The sequence below is a fragment of the Phocoena sinus genome, chromosome 2 (assembly GCF_008692025.1).
Source record: "Phocoena sinus isolate mPhoSin1 chromosome 2, mPhoSin1.pri, whole genome shotgun sequence".
Taxonomy (NCBI): domain Eukaryota; kingdom Metazoa; phylum Chordata; class Mammalia; order Artiodactyla; family Phocoenidae; genus Phocoena; species Phocoena sinus.
This window is the reverse complement of record NC_045764.1, coordinates 72,979,469-72,998,212: the sequence shown is the minus strand read 5'-3', so window position 1 is coordinate 72,998,212 and position 18,744 is coordinate 72,979,469. Positions and strand designations below refer to the sequence as shown.

Genomic DNA, 18,744 nt, shown 5'->3' with positions numbered 1-18,744 from the left:
TAACAAAGGAAGTGAAAGATATCTACACTTCAAACTATAAGACACTCATGAAAGAAACTGAAGAAAACATAAACAGAAAAGCTATGCTCTGTTTATTGATTGGAAAAATTAATGCTTTTAAAAATGTACATACTACCCAAAGTAATCTATAGATTCAATGCAATCCCTACAAACTCCAATGGCATTTTGCATGGAACCACAAAAGACCCTGAATAGCAAAAGCAATCTTGAAAGGAAAAAAAAAAACCCACAAAGCTTGACTAGGCATAACACTTCATAATTTCAAACTATATTACAAAGCTATAGAAATCAAAACAATATGGTCCTGGCATTAAAACAGACACACAGGGCTTCCCTGGTGGCGCAGTGGTTGAGAGTCTGCCTGCCGATGCAGGGGACACGGGTTCGTGCCCCGGTCTGGGAGGATCCCACATGCCGCGGAGCGGCTGGGCCCGTGAGCCATGGCCGCTGGGCCTGCGCGTCCGGAGCCTGTCCTCCACAACGGGAGGGGCCACAGCAGTGAGAGGCCCGCGTAATGCATAAAAAAAAAAATAAAAAAAAAAAAACAGACACACAGACCAACAGAACATAATCGAGAGCACACACATAAATCCATGCACATATGGTTAACTAATACTTGAAAAAGAACCCAAGAATACCCAATGGAGAAAAGATAGTCTCTTTATTAAATGGTGCGACAAAAACTGGATATTCACGTGCAAAAGAATGAAACTGGTCCCCTAACTATTTTTTTTAATTCATTTATTTATGGCTGTGTTGGGTTTTCATTGCTGCACACAGGCTTTCACTTGTTGTGGCAAGTGGGGGCTACTCTTCCTTGCAGTGCACAGGTTTCTTATTGTGATGGTTTCTCTCTGTTGCAGAGCATGGGCTCTAGGCACGCAGGCTTCAGTAGTTGTGGCACATGGGCTCAGTAGTTGTGGCTCACAGGCTCTAGAGTGCAGGCTCAGTAGCAGTGGCGCACGGGTTTAGTTGCTCCGCAGCATGTGGGATCTTTCCGGACCAGGGATCGAACCTGTGTCCCCTGCATTGGCAGGTGGATTCTTAACCACTGCACCACCAGGGAAGTCCTTGGTCCCCTATCTTACACCACTCACAAAAATTAACTAGAAATGGGTTAACAACTTAAATGTAAGACCTGAAGCCATAACTCCTAGAAGGAAATGAAAAAGCTCCTTGACAGCAGTCTTGGCAATGATTTTATGGATATGACACTGAAAGCAGAAGCAAGAAAAGCAAAAATAAATAAGCAGAACAACATCAAACTAAAAAGCTTCTGCAGAGAATAAGAAGCAACAAAATGAAAAGGCAACATACAGAATGGGAGAAAATATTTGCAAACCACATATCTGATAAGGAGTTAATAAGAAAAATATAAAAGGAACTCATACAACTCAATAGCAAAAAAAATAATAATAATCCAATTAAAAATTGGGTGAAGGACCTGAATAGGCATTTTTCCAAAGAGGATATTCAAATGGCCAACAGGTATATAAAAAGATGCTCAACATCACTAATCATCAGGGAAATGCAATTCAAAACCACAATGAGAGAGAAGATCAAGATGGCAGAGTAGGAGGATGTGAAATGAATTCAACTACCCAACATGAACACATCAAAATATGTCTACAGGGCTTCCCTGGTGGTGCAGTGGTTGAAAGTCCGCCTGCCGATGCAGGGGACCCGGGTTCGTTCCCCGGTCTGGTAAGATTCCACATGCCGCGGAGCGGCTAGGCCTGTGAGCCATGGCTGCTGAGCCTGTGTGTCCGGAGCCTGTGCTCTGCAACGGGAGAGGCCACAACAGTGAGAGGCCCACGTACTGCAAAAAATATATATATATATGTCTACATGTAAACAATTCTCATTGAAAACTAACTGCAGACTGGCAAAAAGACTCCTGCAAAACCAAGGCTTTAAGAAAGACCCACATAGAATCAGGTGGTAAGGGAAGTCCACTAGTAAAGGCAAATACATAGTAAAGGCTGAGGATCAATCAATTAAGCTATCATGGAGATGAAAAGAAAAAAATTATAAAATCAACTATAACTACAACAATCAGTAAAGGGATAAACATGAAGATGTAAAATATGACATCAAAACACAAAATGTGAAGGAGGGGAGAAAAAAATGTGTATCACTTAGAATGTGCTTGAGCTTAAATGACTTCCTATTTAGAACAAGTAAATATAGTTACAGGTCAACAAACATGAACCTTGCAGTAACCAAAAATCAAAAACCTACAATAGATATATAAAAAATACAGAGTAAGAACACAAGCACAGCACTAAAGAAAATCATCAAACCAAAAGGGAAGAAACTAAAAGAAGAAGAACAGGGAAGAACTACAAAAACACTGGAAAACAAGTAACAAAAAGGCAATAAGTACACACCTATCAATAATTACTTTAAATGTTAACAGACTAAATGCTCCAATCAAAGACAAAGGATGGCTGGTTGGATAAGAAAACAAGACCCATCTTTATGCTGCTTACAAGAAACTCACTTCAGAGCTAAAGACACACACAGACTGAAAGTGAGGGGATGGTAAAAGATATTTCACGCAAATGGAAATGACAAGATATCGAGGGGAGCAATACTCATTTCAGAAAAAACAGACTTTGAAACAAAGTCTATTTAAAAAAGACAAAGGAAGGCATTATATAATGAAAAAGAGATCAATACAAAAATAGAATATAACACTCATTAACATATATACACCAAATACAGGAGCACCGAGATATATAAAGCAAATATTAACAGACATAAAGGGAGAAACTGACAATAATACAATAGTAGTAGAGGACTTTAACACTCCACTTACATCAATGGACAGATCATCTAGACAGAAAATCAATGAGAAAACAGTGGTCTTAAATGACACAACAGACCAGATGGACTTAATAGATATCTATAGGACATTCCATCCAAAAACAGAAAAATACACATTGTTTTCAAATGCACATGGAATGTTCTCCATGATATATCATATGCTAGCCCACAAAACAAGTCTCAACAAATTTAAGAGGACAGAAATCATATCAAGCAATTCTTCCAAGCACAGTGGTATGAAACTAGAAATCAACTACAGGAAGCAAAGGGGGACAAGCATGAACACATGGAAACTAAACAATATGCTATTAAAAAACCAAAAAGTCAATGAAGAAATCAAAGAGGAAATCATAAAATATCTCCAGACAAACGAAAACGGAAACACAACTCTCCAAAATCTATGGCATGCAGTGAAAGCAGTTCTGAGAGAGGTTTATATCAATACAGGCCTACCTTAAGAAATAAGAAAAATCTCAAATAACCGAACTTACCATCTAAGTAAGAAAAAGAAGACACAAAGACCAAAGTCAGCAGAAGGAAGAACATAATAAAGATCAGAGAGGAAATAAATAAACTAGAGACCAATAACTAGGCTCACCAAGGTGAAAAGAGAGAACCCACACAAACAAAACAAGAAATGGAAGAGGAGAAATAGCAACCATTACCACAGAAATGCAAAAAATCATGAGAATACTATGAACAGTTATATGCCAACAAATTGAACAACTTTTCTAGAAGAAATGGACAAATTTCTAGAAACATACAACCTTCCAAGACTGAATCAAGAAGAAACAGACAATCTGAACAGACTGACCATTAGTAGCAAAATTGAGTTAGTAATCAGAAATCTCCCAGCAAACAAGTACAGAACAAAACAGCTTCATAGCGAAATTCTACGAAACATATAAAGAAGAGTTATCACCTATCCTTCTCAAACTATTCCAAAAAACTGAAGAGGAAGGAACACTCCCAAATTCATTCTCTGAGGCCACCAATACCCTGATACCAAAACCAGACAAAGACACTACAAAAAAAGAAAACTACAGGCCAATATCTCTGATGAATATTGTTGCAAAAGTCCTCAACAATATATTAGCAAACTGAATTCAACAATATATGAAAAGGGTCATACACCATGATCAAGTAGGATTTATTCCAAGGATGTAAGGATGGTTCAATATTCTCAAATCAATCAATATGATACACCACATTAACAAAAGGAAGGATAAGAATCACATAATCATCTCAACAGATGCAGAAAAAGCATTTGACAAAATCCAACATCCATTCATGACAAAACTCTCATCACAGTTGGTACAGTCGGAACATATCTTAACATAATAAAGAGCATTTATGACAAACCCACAGCTAACATCATATTCAATGCCAAAAAGCTAGAAGCTTTTCCTCTAAAATCAGGAACAAGACAGGAATGCCCACTCTCACCACTTCTATTTAACATACCATTGGAAGTCCTAACCACAGCCATCAGACAAGAAAAAGAAATAAAAGGTATCTAAATTGGAAGGGAAGAAGTAAAACTATCACTGTTTTCAGATGACATTACACTATGTATAGAAAAGCCTAAAGCCTCTGCCTAAAAACTCTTAGAACTAATAAATGAATTCAGTAAAGTTGCAGGATAGATGATTAATAAACAGAAATCTATTGCTTTTTTATACACTAGTAATGAATGATCAGGAACAGAATGCAAGGTAACAATCGCATTTAAAATCACACCAAAAAGAATAAAATAGCTTAGGAATAAACTTAACGAAGAAGGTAAGACCTATACTCTGAAAATTATAAAATGCCAATAATGGAAATTGAAGATGATACAAAGAAATGAAAAGATAACCCATGTCCTTAAATTGGAAGAATTAATATTGTTAAAATGGCCATACTACCCAAAGCAATCTACCGATTTAATGTCATCCCTATCAAAGTACCCATAATATTTTTCACAGATCTAGAACAAATAATTCCAAAAGTTATATGGAACCATAAATGACTCCAAATTACCAAAGTAATTTTGAGAAAAAAGAACAAAGCTAGAGGTATCACGCTACCTGATTTCAGAGTATACTACAAAGCTACAGTAATCAAAACGGTATGGTACCTGCATAAAAAGAGATACAGAGATCAACAGAACAGAATAGAGAGCCCAGAAATAAACCCACACACTTACGGTCAATTAATCTATGACAAAAGAGGGAAGGATATACAATAGAGAAAAGACAATCTCTTCAATAAGTGATGCTGGGAAAACTGGGCAGTACATGTAAAAGAATGAAATTAGAACATTTCCTCACCCCACATACAAAAATAAACTCAAAATGGACCGAAAACCTAAATGTAAGACCTGAAACCATAAAACTCACAGAAGAATATTCACAGGCAGAATATTCTCTGACACAAATCACAGCAATATTTGTTTGATCTGTCTCCTAAGGCAAAAGAAACAGAAGCAAAAATAAACAAACAGGCCCTATTAAACTTAGGAAAGGAAACCACTGACAACATGGAAAGGCAACCTACCATATAAGGGAAAATATTTTCAGGTGATATTACCAATAAGGGGTTAATATCCAAAATATATAAACAACTCATACAACTCAATATCAAAAGACAACTAACCTGATTCAAAAAATGGGAAGAACACCTGAGTAGACATTTTTTTCACTGAAGATAGAGATGGCCAAAAGACACATGAAAAAAGGTTCAACATGGCTAATCATCAGAGAAATGCAAGTCAAAACTGAAATGAGATATCACCTCATGCCTGTCAAAATGGTTATTATCAAAAAGTCCACAAATAACAAACAAATGTTGAAGAGGGTGTGGAGAAAAGGGAACCCTCCTACACTATTGGTGGTAATGTAAATTGGTGCAGCCACTATGGAAAACAGTATGGCCATTCCTCAGAAAACTGAAAGTAGAATTGTCATATGATCCAGCAATTCCACTCCTGGGTGTGTATCTGAAGAAAACGAAAACACTAATTCAAAAAGATACATGCACCCCAATGTTCACAGCAGCAATACATACAATAGCTAGGATATGGAAGCAACCTAAATGTCCATCAACAGATATAGAGAACAAACTAGTGGTTACCAGATGGGCAAGGGAAAGGGGGATGGGCACAAAAGGTTTTTGGAAATTAAAAGGTACAAACTATTATATATAAAATAATAAGCAACAAGAATATACTGTACATCACAGGGAAATATAGTCATTATTTTGTAAGAACTTTAAATGGAGCATAATCTATAAAAAAACTGAATCACCATGATGTACACCTGAAACTAATATAATATTGTAAATCAACTATACTTCAACTAAAAAACATTAATAACTTCATATGGAGGGAAATACATTTGCCAATGTTCTTTAGAAAAAAAAAATAACAAACCACAATGAGATATCACCTCATACCTGTTAGAATGGCTATTATTTTGTACCAATTTATATTCCCATGCTTGTACACTGTGGGTGGGAATGTAAATTGGTATAGTCACTATAAGAACCAGTGAGGAGGCTCCTCAAAAAACTAAATAGAGAAGTACCTTATGATCCAGCAATTCCACTTCTGGATATTTATCTGAAGGAAATGAAATCAATACCTCAAAGAGATACGTGCACTCCCATGTTCACTGAAGCATTATTCACAACAGCCAAGACATTATAACAACCTAGGTGTCCACTGACTGATGAAAAAATAAAGAAAATGTGGTGTGGATATACACAATGGAATATTATTTAGCCATAAAAAGGAAGGAAATCCTGCAACAACATGGATGTAGCTTGAGGACATTATGCTAAGTAAAGTAAGTTGAACAGAGAAAGACAAATACTGTACAGTCTCACTTATATGTGGAATCTAAAAAGACCAGAGAATAGACTGGTGGTTGCCAGGAACAGGGAGCAGGGTATAGGGGAAATTGGTGAAGGTAGTCAAAGGTACAAACTTCCAGTTATAAAATGACTAATTTCTAGGGATGTAATGTAATTTAACAAATACATAAAAGACTCCTACAAACCAATAAGAAAAAGACAACCCAATAATGAACAAGAGACTCAAAAGCTACTTCACAAAAAAGGATATCTATCAGGCCTACAACAGTACAAGAAAGTGAAAAACCTCTTCAGTCATCCAGAAAACACAAATTAAAACCACAATGAAATACTACATACTAACCATTTAGAATGGATAAATTCAAAAGACTGATGATGGTAAGAGTTGGTAAAGATGTGGAACAATAAGAATCCTCATATACCACTGATGGAAATGTTTTTCACATTGGAAAAGTATTTAGCAGAATCTATTAAAGTTAAACATACTTATATCCTATGATACACCAATTCTACTCCTAAGGATATACTGAGCAGAAAATCTCATATGCCCACTAAAAGACATTTACAAGAAGTTAACAGCAGCATAACAACAAAAAAACAAAAACAACCCAAATGCCCATAAACAAAAGTATGAATAAATAAGTTGTGGTATTTTCAAATGAAAATACCTACACAACAATGAAAGTGAGCAGAATACACACAGTGAAACAACAGAGATAGATCTCACAGTAATGCCCTATCTATTGCACAGTCTATAATTTAACCGATAGTAATTACACAGCTGTTCTTTATGACACATCAAATGAGCAATACATTTTGGTTTTGATGACTCTTTTATACATGAGTTACATTTCACACACACAGATTTTTTAAGATAAAATTTTTAAAAGACAATTTACCTCTATAATAAGTACTTTTTATCAGGTTATTCTCACATTCATTAAAGCAACTAAATCTAAAGTTGGAGACAGTTTTAATTGGTAAGGTCTGACTGAAACATTTAACAAAAAGTAAAGCAGAAACAAACTGTAACGTATTTTTATTAGTTACTTTAAAAATCAATAACTTGTTTAACCCAATTCAAGATAACACAGAAAAACGAAACCACCTAAATAATTACCACCTAAACAATTACCTGCTTGGGTAAAGTTAGGTTGTGGGTGCTCTCACTATAACCAATAGCCGTGAAGAGCTTATCTTTTTCCTCTGGTGTCATAAGGTCATCAATAGCTACAAAAAGATAACATTTTAAGAAATCAATCGCTTCAGTCTTACAGATACAATAAAAAACATCAAACCAAACTAACGAGTGGCCTAAAATCAATAGACACAAATGCTAAAGCAAAAACAGCAAAGTAATTTCCTCTAATATACTACTTTGACTTGTTAAACATCATGTATTTGCTTATTTAGGTGAAGAAAATGCAAAGAGACACCATTAAGGGAATTCAAATGTCACATAACAATTTTATAATTCCCTAAGTATTTTAAAAATTAAGTGAAACATCTAATTAAATATCCATGTAAAAAAGTAACAATAAGGAATGCTACCTGTGAGATTTCTGAATTTCAAGTTTTAAAATTTCACACAAATAACTTTTCTCAAAAATTCAAAGTTTTATTTTAGTTAAATAAACATGGGAATGTTCCATCCTGATGTATTTGTTTATATGTTTACTATACTAAGCTACTTTTATTTCAAAAATATTATGAAATAAAATTCAACTAACTGGCTAAAACATAATTTATATATTTTTTCCTTATCAGTGTACAATAAACTATCTGACTTGGAACTTACTTTCAGGAATCAAAGATTCTTCATCTTTTTTCTTAGATTCCTTCTTACCCCAAAACCCACTAAACCAGCCTCCACGTTTCTCGCCTCTGTCAGTAGACTTTTTCCTTAATTTTTGCCCAGATCGAATCACCTAAAAAATTAAAATTAAAAAATTTAATTAAAGAATAAATGCCCTCTTCATTTTCAGGTGTAGCCAGGTAAGAACAATGGTTAATTTTTTAACACTAAATTAAGGTAAAAGCAGTCAATAAAGCTAGTTCCTTCTGAAACGATTCTCAACATTATTTGGTTAATAGTCTATTAATTTATATACTTGTCACACCTACTGATAGCTTTCTGACGAAGTTGCATTTTGTGAGTAAGTTAAGGTTTCAAGTAAAATTCTTCTGAGCAATGTGTCTTCCAAATTTACAAGGTAAGGAGCTACTATGACAGCAGATTTTTAAAATGAAAAGTTCCCTAAAAGGAAGACACTTCCACACTCAAAAATAAAATTTAACCATCCTATTTCATAATTCACATACACTGTTGACTTGCTAACTATGAACATGTTTGGGGGACAGAATATAAATAAAATTAGAAAGTCCTCAAATCTCATTTCATCCTGTTTCTCAACAAATCCTGGCTTGATTATCTGCTGCTTCTTGTCTTCACCCACTTTTCAGTAAAATACAGACGAATAGCTCAAAAGTGGAAAAAAAAAAGGATGAAAAGAATATAGGGCTTAAATAATTTAGACTCTATCTTCTCATTTCCTGAATAAGTAAATAATTTTCCCACTTTAACTTTAAAGTATTTTAAATTGGTAGTAAATTGGTAACATACTGCAAGCTTCTGTGTGTACCAAAAAGTGAAATAATCCAAAAGACAAGTTAAAGAGCTGAATTCTATAGTAAAGAGAATAAGTTTGATTAACAACTCAGTTTAAACTAAGTAAGTTATCTTTAACATGTAGACATTAAACAAATAATAGGGGAATAGGTCTATATCTGCCCACAAAATCATTGATGGTCCCAGTTATATCTCAGCTCTAACTTTTGCCAAGCTTAATCTATTTTCAGCAGTCAGAAATGTAATGGGTAAAAAAATATATAGCTGATTCGTTTATATTTTATATGAAATAATATTTAACTTCTTTATTCTCCTAGCATAGAAGATTAGTATGCGTTTTTATTTTTCACAGTAAAATATATCTATGAGACCATAAATTTTTAAATGTGTATAAAATTTAATATGAAGAGGTATGCAAAACCCTTTCACTTTTTCCTAAATACCACCTCTGTTGCCTTCACTTCCCTTCCCTGTCCAGTTAAGAGGCCAAGGTAAATAACTTCATCCAATCCTCTGCCTACATTTTAAACTCTCTGGCCCTGCAGATTTTCCACTATAATGAAAAAACATCAATCTTGGATGAATCTAATTGCCTTCTCTTCATCTACATCCCATCCTTCTTTAGCCACAGCATCCAATAATTTATCTTCTTCCTTCAATTTTGAAGCAACTGATAAGTAGTATTAAGAACACCCAATTAAACTGAAGCAACTTAATTTAGGGAGCATTAGAATTATTTGTTTCTTCTGGCAAAATGTTTCTCTAATTCGTAGGAACAAATCCACAGTAGCAGCAAATACCTTTTAAAATATTCACACTCTCTGCCCCACCTTGGGGAATTTGTCCTTAAGAAAATAAGAGATGTTTGAGAAAATGTAAAGACAAGGTTCCTCATTGTAGTGTAATTTATAATCATGTATAACCAGTGGGAAATAGTAAGCAAATTCTGGTATACGAACAGAACTGAATACTAGTCAGTTATTTAAAATTATGTTGCATAAACAATTCTATGGAATACTATATAAAACGGAACACTTATTTTTTAAAGAAAGAAAAGCAACTTACAAAACCTTTTCTTGACTCCACAATCCCCACGAGTTGCCACTCCCTTTATCTTGCTTTCCACTTACAGTGAAGTATCATGACTGCCTGTACTTAGTCTCTCCAATTCCTCATCTTCCACTCCCTCTCATTCCTATCAAATTTCTACCCATACTATTCTATAAAACTTGCTCTTTCTTTACGGCTAAATCCAATGATGAACTTTCAGTTCCATGATGGCCTAAGCCCTCTACAACACATCCTTCATTGCTTATTACAACAAAAAATTCTGGACAAAACATAAAAAGCATCTACCACAGACTCTGAAAAGTTAGCAAAGTAGGCAGATGGTGGAGGGAAGTCAACACTTGGAGAAGTGACCTTCTCAATGGTGAGTTTCCTCACTTTTTTTTTTCACATGTTGTACTCATCCCCCACCTGCCCCCAAAATTCTCCCTCCTGATGTTCTTACCTTTGGACAGTCCCCTTCCTTTGAGTGTGGGCATGATCTGTGACTCATTTCTAACAAATAGAATACAGCAAGGGTGATGAGATGTACATAATTATGTGCAAAGCATTGTGCCAGGCACATAACAGTCTAAGTGGTTTATATGGTTTATCAGGTACTCCACACAATAACCCTATGATGTAGGTACTGTGAATTAATATAGTCTTACAAATGAGGAAACTGAGGCACTGGCAGGTTAAATAGTCAACCCAAGGTCAAACAAGTAGTGGATAGCAAAGCTGGGATTAGAATCCAGACCATCTGACTCCCAAGTCTACACTCTTAACTATTATGCTAGTACAACAAGCACTCAATGAGCATTTACTAAGTATATGAATGAACCAAGTGCATACGCTTTAATCCCATTTAAAAAAATGAGTATGTGTATAAAGATCTATGACTATAAAAAAGACTGGAAGAATACACAAAAAGGTATTAGCAGTAGTTATCTTTAGTGTGTGAGATAAAGGGTATTTCTATTTTCTTTTTTTGTGGATCTTTATTTTCTAACTTTTCTACAATGAGTTTATTGCACTTATAATTTATTTTTTCATTTACCAAAAGTCATGTTACAGAATAATAGAAATGACATGGAACAATGAGGACAAGGTACCAAGTGGGATAAGTCAGCAATTACAAAACACTACAAACAGACTGAGTCCAATTTTAGAAAAAAAGAAAGGAAGAGAAGAGGGACAGAGGAGGGAAGGAGGGAAAAAAAGAAAATGGGTTAAAGAAAGGAGGAAGGAAGGGAGGGAAGAGAAAATAAAGGGAAAGAAATGGGGGATACAAAAGCATAAATAACTAGGTACATATGCATGAGAGAAAAACTAGAAGCCTACATATCAAAATGTTAACACCAGCATTCTGTGTTAGTAGGATTATGGATGACTTTTACTTACTTTCTTTTGGGGGGTTAGCAAATTTTTAGTTATAAAATTAGAAATTTTGCCCCTTCATATCAGTGGGGTTTTTTCCTCCAATATTCCAATTAATTTTCTCCTGAGACTAAATTAAGACATGAAAACTCAACCTTTATTCTCACGTGAGTAAATCTAAACAACTTCCTATGAAACTTAAATTTCTTGATCCCAGGTTTAAAGGAGTAGTATTAACATGTTTAAAACATAAAATCAGCTAATAAAAATGATTGACATATATACACTGCCATGGGTGAAATAGATAGATAGTGGGAATCTGTTGTATAGCACAGGGAGCTCGGCTCAGTGCTCTGTGGTGACCTAGATGGGTGGGATGGGGAGATAGGAGGGAGGTCCAAGAGGGAGGGGATGTATGTATACATATAGCTGATTCACTTCGTTGTACAGGAGAAACTAACCCAATACTGTAAAGCAAATATACTCCAGTTTAAAAAAAAAATTATCATGAAGAAAAAAAAAGAAAAAAAGATTACCTCAACTTGTGCTTGTTGCCTTGCTAAAATTATGTTAAAAACATCTAGTGGCCTCTCCAAATCCTAAAAAACAAAGAGACACTTGTAAACAAAGAAAATGGTCATTAGATTAAAAACATTTTTTTCTTCTATGATTTCTAGGATTATTCTAGTCCGTGAACAAACAGCATTTGTGATCTATTGAAAGTATAATATATATAAATTTGAACGAACACTTGGCTTTTACATTTTTACGTTTTTGCAATGTGAGAAACAATTTTCCAAGAAAGTAAATGCTTGTTAAATACAATATGAAAATAAGAATTTTAATGAGACCACTATAATACAGACATAGCCATACATGCAAGTGGAAACAAAAATATTTAGGAGGGGGACCTGTTTTAGGTATTAGCATTATGGTTGTTACTTCTGACTCCCCCTTTTCTGTGTTATTTCACAATCATCATACCAAAGGCACCTTAATAAAACACAAAATTTAAGAATGTAAAATTCTTCAAATCAAGTACACTAAAGCAGAAACAAACTTGGGGAATTTATGTAAGAGGAATCTAACATGTAGTGGGTGAGCTGTGTGTCACATGCTCTATGTGTTATTTCATGCAATTCTCACAACTCTGTAAGACAGATACTGTTTCCATTTTATACATGAGTATACCAGATCTAAGATACTGAGAAACTTGATGCTTTTTCTAATATATAATATTAGTGACTGTTATATATTTCAGAATAACAATTCGATTAACTCTTTATGAATTTGTAGCAAAAACAGTGATATAATCAAGATCAGATGATATTAAGCAAATTATGTGTTCTTCTATATTTCAGAAGGGGGTAAATAAGACTATCTTGAGGATAAGAACTAATTTTTACAAATAATACTTTGAACTCTTAAAAAAAAAGCCACTAACAAAACTAACAATACACATCTAGCCAATATTAAACACATATGTGAACAGCTCTGATATTGATTTTCTAAACATTATTATAAAAACCAAACACATTTCTCCAAATAGTTTACAAGTACCCTGATATTAGGAAGCTTTTTTTCGAAGGAAATAACAGGGGAAAAAATACTCTGCATTTTCCATACAATTCTCTCAAAAAGAGCTCAGTTCTGCTCTTTCTAAAATTATATTTAAATTTAAGTTAAATTAAATTAACATTAAAGGATGATTTAACAAATAATAGCTCTCACCAATATATGCAAGATATACCTGAATTTGTTTCTGTATTTCTTCTGGGACTTTAGTCTGGGTTAGCTTATTTTTGTAGGCACTTTTATAACTCTTGAGCAATTGCCTGTGTTTTTTTATGTTACTCCATGACCACATCCGTGTATACCTTCTTATGTGAACTTCAAGAACAGAATCAATTGCATATTTCCACCTGCAAATCAAATTTTGTTAATGCACATTTGAATATGAAGGTTTAAGAAACAGCAGGAAAATAGCTTTGACGTTTTAGAGCTACACTGTTACTCTTTTTGTTCTTATTAACTGTATTCCTATAAAAGCTCAGAGATAACATTTCTATTCCCCAGTACTTCAATTCTCTGACTTAAATAGATTATGAATGGAACAAACCACTCCAGGAAGAGGATATGCCAAAGCAAAATCATAAAGACACAAAATGACATGTTGTGTGAAATTAACAGTATCCCAATATGGTTGCCACACTGGAGTTCATATCCATTACTGAAGGGCAATAAGATCAAAAAAAAGTTGAAAGTCTTGAATACTGAGTTAAGAATTTGGGAATAATCTACGAGCAGGAGTACAAGAGAATGTGTTTATTTAAAAAAAAGAGTAACGAGGACATAATATAAAAGATATCCCTCTCATGTCTCTAAAAAAGTAAGTGGCTTCATTACATGGCTTTAAAGGTCTCTTAGCTCTGAGAGTCCCTAACTATATGATTACATGGTTCTCATAAAATATTTTTTTTTTAAATTCTAACTTACCATTGTCGACCATTGGTATGAAGTGGTAAATAAGGCTTATATTTCCTGTAAGGAGCATTTCTAACCATATAATCCACTGATTCCAAAAGGTCAATCATACTTAAGTACTATTAAAACAAAAACCAAGTTAACGTTTGTTACATCACACACATGAATAAACACCAAATTCTGTTATATTTTCAGTATAGTGAGACTTCAAACTCTCTGAACAATGAATATCATAGTTGTCTGGTAATTCAATAATATATTTCATCAGATTTAAGACAACGATTATAAGTTGTAAGATAATTTTAAGTTCTACTACAAAAGAAAACAGTACTGCCAATTAAACTGTCATACCACCAATAATAATATACATCCTATTTTCAAATATATTAAAGTGTGAAATAAATGTAAATCTTAGAACCAATGAAATATGGTATCTGTAACTACTAACGTGAAACATGCCGATTCCTAAAACTACATATTTTCCTCTGGACCATCATTTCAAGCAGTGGTTATCTATAAGCTGAATTTCAAATTGCTCCAGAAAATTATTGCGTAACTAAAGCAAGATAAAGCTATTTAACCACCCATCTTAACCACCAATACAACTCTGTGTGTATCTGGTAAACAGCTCAAATGGAGGGAAACACACACACACACACACACAACTATAGGCAAAATAAAGAAGGGAAGTCCAGCTTCTTCTCCATTTTTTCTTAATGCAAGTCTACCTAAGAGTTACCACACGGCTATTCAGTACTTAACATGCGGATAGTCTGAACTTAAATGTATTTGTAAGTATAAAATAAACCCCAGATTTTGAAGACTTAAGAAAAAAATATAAAATATTGTAACAATTTTTAATTTTGATTACATGTTGAAATGATATTTTGGGTATGTTAAATAAAATGTTATTCATTTTAGTAATTGTTTTCCTCTTTTCTTTATCTTGCTAATGCAGCTACTAGAAAATTTTAAATTACCCATATGACTTGCATTATATTTGTACTGGACTGCACAGGGCTAAAAGCTCAATTAGCTAAATCTCCCATCCTCCTTTCACTTCCAGTTCTCCAGATGTCTTATCCAAACTCCTTAGGTACATAACCAAACTTGAGAAACAAGTGAAGGAAAAGAAGCTTGCCAACATAGCTATTCTAAAAATTAAGTGAACAATATTTAATGTAAGAGTGTCTGCTATTAAAATCTGAGGAGAAAAAAACTATTAAAACCCTCCATCAAGAATTGGGAATTAAATGGGAATCATGTCATTCACTATAATTTGGTAAGATTCTCCACCAAGAAGGGAAAAATCAGATAAAATGAAGGAAAACTATTTCTTATATATGGTATTTATTTTCTTTTAAAAATACACATATAATCTATTTTTAGGAGATATATCAAATCTCAACATAACAAACCAAAAGAACCACCAGAGCACTGGAGAAGGAATAATCACAGAGGACAAAAGCCTTTGAAATTCAAGGTTAATCAAAGCTATAAATACCCAAATGAATCTTACCTGAGGTTTGGTCAATTCAATGGCAATATTTTGTACTTCTATGTTCCAATCAAGTTTAGGTGTTTTGAGCTCTGTTTCTGCATAAGGATTCATGTAGAGTTTTGCAGAGGCTGATATTGGCTGGAAAACTTATATAACATGGGAAGACGTAAGATATGTTTACATGCCCTTACATATGAGCAACTGTAAATACTTATGAGAACACTGTTACTTTGAAAGTAAAGAAAAATGATCAAAAATATGTAAAAAAATCACTACCAAAAACTATTTAAGCATCTACTTATCTGCGTAACACAAACTGTCAAACTCAATGTAAAAGAGGAAACTGGCGCTTTATGCTTCTAAGTAAGAAATGTACAAAATATAGACAATCTAATCTTGGTTATTCACAGTCTGTGTAAAATTATGTTTCCCTTCCTTGCTACAAGACATTTAATGATTTTAGTATTCATTAAAAATAGTAATACAGGGGGAGGGATAAATTGGGAGATTGGGACTGACATATACACACTACTATATATAAAACAGATCACTAATAAGAACCTACTGTATAGCACAGGGAACTCTACTCAATACTCTGTAATGGCCTATATGGGAAAAGAATCTAAAAAAGAGTGGATATCTGTATATGTATAGCTGATTCACTTTGCTGTACACCTAAAACTAACACAACATTGTAAATCAACTACATTCCAATAAAAATTTAAAAAATAATTATAAAGTATTGCCTGACATGGCCCCCCCCAAAAAAATACTAATACAAGGTAGGAAACAAAATTTGATTACTTTCCATATTATTTAATCATAGTCAGAATTTAGGAACAGAATCATGAATGAAATTCATATTACCCAGAAAAAAATTGCCCACTACTTTCTAATTTTCAAAATGATCATTACATATATAATCTTAGACTCAACTAAAGGCAATATTTTTGAAGTTGAGAAGTAGTATGAAAAAGAATATTAGGGAAGATGACAGAGCAAAGTAATGTAATAAATTTTAATTGCAAATAGTATTAAAATCATATAAATTGTGGTATCTTAGAGTAGTTACAATTTGCATAAGACTGTATAAAAATTTTAACTTATTTAGAGGTTATTTATAAATGAAACATGTCTCAGAAAAAAGTTGTAGATTTTTCTGAGTAAGTTCTTTCATGAGTGAAACTAAATGCTCTCACAAACTAACAGTATCCAAAAACTCTGTCATCGTTTAATAGAGAGGTTTGTGGACATAAAGAGAAAGTGCCAGCCAGCTCTCATATAAAGGCAATTAGCTATAAAAGAATAAGAAGAAAACAACAGTGAATGAGAGTAGTATGGAGTATAGAAGAACATTGGCATGAAAGCTGAGAACAAGCATCAAGAGGTACACTAAACAAAAACAAAAGAATAGCATCTTTAGAACAAAACTGAAATGGAGAAAATGAATGGGATAAATACAGAGGCAGCTTTCTTAGAGATCTATTTAAAAATAAGTAAAGGTGAGGCTTCCAAGAGATAGAAAAGCTTACTGAAAAAAGATCTCTGGAGAAATATGAATCAAAACAACAATGAGGTACCCCCTCACACCTGTCAGAATGGATACCATCAAAAAGTCTGCAAATAGCAAATGCTGGAGAGGATGTGAAGAAAGGGGAACCCTTGTGCACTGTCGGTGGGAAATGTAAATTGGTGCAGCCACCATGGAAAACAATATGAAGGTTCCTCAAAAAAACAAAAATAGAACTACCATATGACCCAGCAATTCCACTTTTGGGTATATATCCTGAAAAAATAAAAACACTAATTTGAAAAGATACATGCACCCCAATGTTAACAGCAGCACTATTTACAATAGCCAAGACATGGAAGCAACCCAAGTGCCCATCAACAGATGAATGGATTAAGATGTGGTATATATATACAATGGAATATTACTCAGCCATAAAAAAGAATCAAATACTGCCATTTACAGCAATGTGGATGAACCTAGAGAATATTATGCTTAGTAAAATAAGAGAAAGACAAATATATGATATCACTTATATGTGTAATCTAAAAAATAATACAAATGAATGTATATGCAAAAGAGAAACAACTCACAGATGTAGAAAACAAACTTGTGATTACCAAAGAGGACAGGGAAGGAGAAGGGACAAATTAGGGTTATGGGATTAACAGATACAAACTGCTATACATAAAATAGATAAGCAATAAGGATTTACTGTATAGCACAGGGAATTATACCCACTATCTTATAATAATCCATAATGGAGTATAATCTGTAAAAATACAGAATCGCTATGCTGTACACCTGAAACTAACATAATATTGTAAATCAACTATACTTCATTAAAAAAAAAAATCTCTGGAGTAGTCAGTCTGTCTTAACACTGCAATAGTGACATGCTCAGATCCTGAATATCAAGATCTCAGAGATTTCGTTATTAAACAAAGAAAAGAAAACCTAATTCCTAAAACAAAGTAGACAATAACAAGGTAGGAAGAAAACGTGGAGGTCAAGGGGGTTAACTGTTGGAAGTGAACTACAGCCACAGTGCCCTTCGCACTCTCCAGTGGTGTGTTATAATCTATTTCTAAATACTAAATTATACACCAAATATGCTGTATCATAAAACTAACATAAAAAATTAATACTTTCTCTTTGTCAAAATAACTTTATCAGAAAAAGTAGTTTAAAATAAAGTATTTAATTCCATGCTTCTTATAACATGAAATAAACTTTTACCATTACTTACTGTATTGATGGTTTGGGGGTATATTGTTACTTGTAAGAATTTCACTTTTCAGCTGACCCTAAACAAAAAATTTGAATTATAAGAGAATGAAAAAGAAAATGCATACATATTGAGATACACACACACACACACACACACACACAAATTTGGTCCTAAATATCTTTATTCCCATCTTCGCAATTATTAGTCCATAAGAAAAACACACTGAGCCCTATTTACAGATATATTTCTTTAGAATA

General features: G+C 33.6%; 1 protein-coding gene across 3 annotated transcripts in view; it reads right to left on the bottom strand.

Moving 5' to 3' along the window:
* Positions 1-18,744, bottom strand: part of VPS13C (vacuolar protein sorting 13 homolog C) — a 176,398-nt gene that overhangs the window by 113,323 nt on the left and 44,331 nt on the right. For all 3 annotated transcript variants that reach the window (XR_004348280.1, XM_032621285.1, XM_032621287.1), the window contains exons 10-16: positions 18,506-18,563; positions 15,765-15,892; positions 14,258-14,364; positions 13,512-13,683; positions 12,298-12,360; positions 8,504-8,633; positions 7,841-7,935 (exon numbers count right to left, since the gene is read on the bottom strand). Coding sequence is in view for 2 of the 3 variants with exons in the window: in XM_032621285.1 (XP_032477176.1) it covers positions 7,841-7,935; positions 8,504-8,633; positions 12,298-12,360; positions 13,512-13,683; positions 14,258-14,364; positions 15,765-15,892; positions 18,506-18,563 (753 nt within the window). In the remaining variant the exon portion in view is untranslated. The remainder of the gene's footprint in view (positions 1-7,840; positions 7,936-8,503; positions 8,634-12,297; positions 12,361-13,511; positions 13,684-14,257; positions 14,365-15,764; positions 15,893-18,505; positions 18,564-18,744) is intronic.